The following is a 2,810-nucleotide window of genomic DNA, read 5'->3' as shown; positions in this document are numbered from 1 at the left end:
CAGGCGGTGCACTTTCCCTGATCTCTAATATTATGTATAAGGGGTTGGGTCTGGTAGACATCACCTGCACCACCATCACCTTTTTACCCATGCACTGTGTATTGCAGGAAGGTGTGCCGGTGATCCCTCCGGAGCTGCAGAATATTCATCCCTCTACGATGCATTCCATAGACTCTTCCTGATAGTATGTCTCCCTGTAACCTAGCACACCGAGATGCAGGCAAGCTTTGCTTAGGAAGAAATTGTTCCCTGATGTCAAATATTAACTGCTTTCTCTCTCCTGCTTCCTCCTTTGTCTGTAGCGGTCTAGCTGTACGGATTCCACGTCATTTCGCCTGGGAGGAGGGTTGACTTTTCCATGCACTGGGGACTTCCTTTCCCTCAGCCATGCAGGAGTCTCCTGAGCTGGCCGTCTGCCTTGTGAAGTGGGATCTGCTGCTGGTGTCTGGAATGAGCGCTGCTGGACAACAGCCTGTGTTTGACCACCCTTGCCCTGCTATGTACACCACCTTGTAAGGCTGCTGGGAATACTACAGACAAGACGCCTTTTCCTCCCCGACCCTCCCGGCTGCTTTTGGTCTGATCTTGGATCATGGCTTCAGTATGGAAGAGGCTACAGCGTGTGGGCAAACATGCCTCCAAGTTTCAGTTTGTGGCGTCTTACCAGGAGCTGATGGTGGAATGCACTAAGAAATGGTCAGTGACCTCCGGGTAACACTTTTATTTGCATAGCTGTCTGTAAACACACTCCAGCTAGACATAAATTACAAGCTGTGTAAGGAAGTACAGAAAGTTGCCACCCCCACAAGCTGTCAGTCGTTGCCATTTGACACTTTTGGCTATTGTAGATACAGTATAACACTCCTGAATGTCACTCATTTAATTGTCTGCTTGTGTTTTCTTTCCCATATCATACCATGAATGAATGAATCCTTGGGGTGTAATGGAAAATATACAAAACATGAAATAAAGTGCAGTAACTACAGCAACCAATCAGACTCTAATCTACTGCAGATCACTGAAAGACTCTGATTGCTACGGGTTACTGCACTTTGCACATTGGGCAGTATTTATAAAAACTGGAACAGAAAGAATCTGTTGGCAACCAATCTGCTTCTCTCTTTTTATTTTAAAGCTTCACTGAACAAACTGAAGCTGATTGGTTGCTATGGGCAACAGAACTGGAGCAGTTGCCCATAGCAACCAATCAGCTTCTTTCTTGAGTTTAGTGAAGCTTTGCAAATGAAAGGGAGTTGCTAATTGGTGACTATGGGCAACTGCACCGGACGCTTGCCTGCTCTAGTTTTGATACATTTTGTACTGATTTATGATCAACTCTCCTATAAGAAATCCATGAATAAATAATAAATGCATGTGATTGGTTCTAAGTAGTTGTATATATTATGGGCTCATTCACACGGGAAAAGAAGGAACACAAGTGTAGAATTTCATGCGTAAAATAGGCATCTTTATAGATGCTTGTCTGTATGCGTTTTTATGCGTACACATTTTTCTAGCGCTGTGCGGCAGAAACTGCACGTGTAAACACTATTTGCTGCCCCGGACACAGCTCTGTTCCTTTTTTTTTGTGCGTGTCTGTAAACTGCAAAAACATGCCCAAGCTCTAACACAGCTGTGTGCATGGGACTGTGTTTTTGCATGTGCTGAATTCAGAAATAAGAAGACATAAGTGCTGTGCGCATCTGTATGCATGGCTTTGTTAACACCCATGTGAATGAGCCCTTCTTATGTGGGAAAAAGCAGCATGGATCATTGTAATAGTCAAGCTATAGACACCTGATGTTATGACGGCACTTTGTTTTGACAGATGCATTTAGTATGTGCTGTTCATCATCTGCTTATGTAATACAGTTCAGTTTATTGTACTTGCCATCATGTAGCATGGTGTTTGTGGTATCCTGTAGAATGGTTTCGCTCAGATCTAGGTACACCTGTGGTTTCCTATTTGTTGTTGCAAATTAAGGGGTGTGCACGCTGACATAACAGGGAGAACGATACAAAAGGACAGCGTTGTTTTGTTTTGTCATGTCATGGTCATGTAATATGTCTTGAGGGCTATACAGTATTTATAATGTGATCTGAAATTATGTTATATTAGGTTGTATATGTGCTGGAAATCGGCGGTTCTTGCTGTAAAGCCCTCTCTAGGGCATAACTGCCCACCGTCTGCAGATGAGCAATAAACCCCTGAGGGTGGGGGGAGATTTATCAAGGCTGGCGCAGTTGCTCATAGCAACCAATCAGCTTCTCTCTTCAGTTTGTTCAGTCAAGCTTGCTTGGAAAATGAAAGCTAGAAGCTGATTGGTTGCCATGAACAACTACTCCAGATTTTCTCCTCTCCAGTTTGGACAAATCTCCTTTGTTTGTTTTTTTTTTTTTTTTTCAGAAATAAGTTTTTATTGAATTTTTACAAAGACAAAAGAACGTGGGTACAATAACAGAAACAAAAAGGTGTACATACAGCACAAAGACCTGTGGTCCCATCAATCAGATACATAGCGCGTCCGGGCCTTAGGGCATAGAAGGCACATATGGTATAGGCAGTTATGCAATCCCTGAGCTGAACATAATATATAAATCGCCACCATGTAAGGTTATGATCAATGCCTCGCCGCCTGGGGCGAATCACATCAGAGGAGCAGGCAATCGGTGGACCCGTAACAAAGGTGACCGAGGCGTTGTACTGAGAACATTCAATACAGACAAACTAGAAGGAGAGAAGGGTAGATAGGAACATACATAAAGAAGGGAGGGGGTGTGTGGAAATAAGAAACGGGGGAGAAGGGGGG

At 43.8% G+C, this 2,810-nt stretch overlaps 1 protein-coding gene across 1 annotated transcript in view; it reads left to right on the top strand.

Annotated features, from left to right (window-relative positions):
* The window catches only part of EHBP1 (EH domain binding protein 1), a 362,056-nt gene that overhangs the window by 910 nt on the left and 358,336 nt on the right, over positions 1-2,810 (top strand). Inside the window, 1 exon segment of the mRNA XM_018555921.1 lies at positions 303-696. Coding sequence (XP_018411423.1) covers positions 593-696 — 104 coding nt within the window. The 5' untranslated portion in view covers positions 303-592.

Source organism: Nanorana parkeri, unplaced genomic scaffold, assembly GCF_000935625.1.
Source record: "Nanorana parkeri isolate BGI_ZX_2015 unplaced genomic scaffold, ASM93562v1 scaffold11, whole genome shotgun sequence".
Classification (NCBI taxonomy): Eukaryota; Metazoa; Chordata; class Amphibia; order Anura; family Dicroglossidae; genus Nanorana; species Nanorana parkeri.
This window is presented reverse-complemented; position numbering and strand designations above follow the sequence as displayed.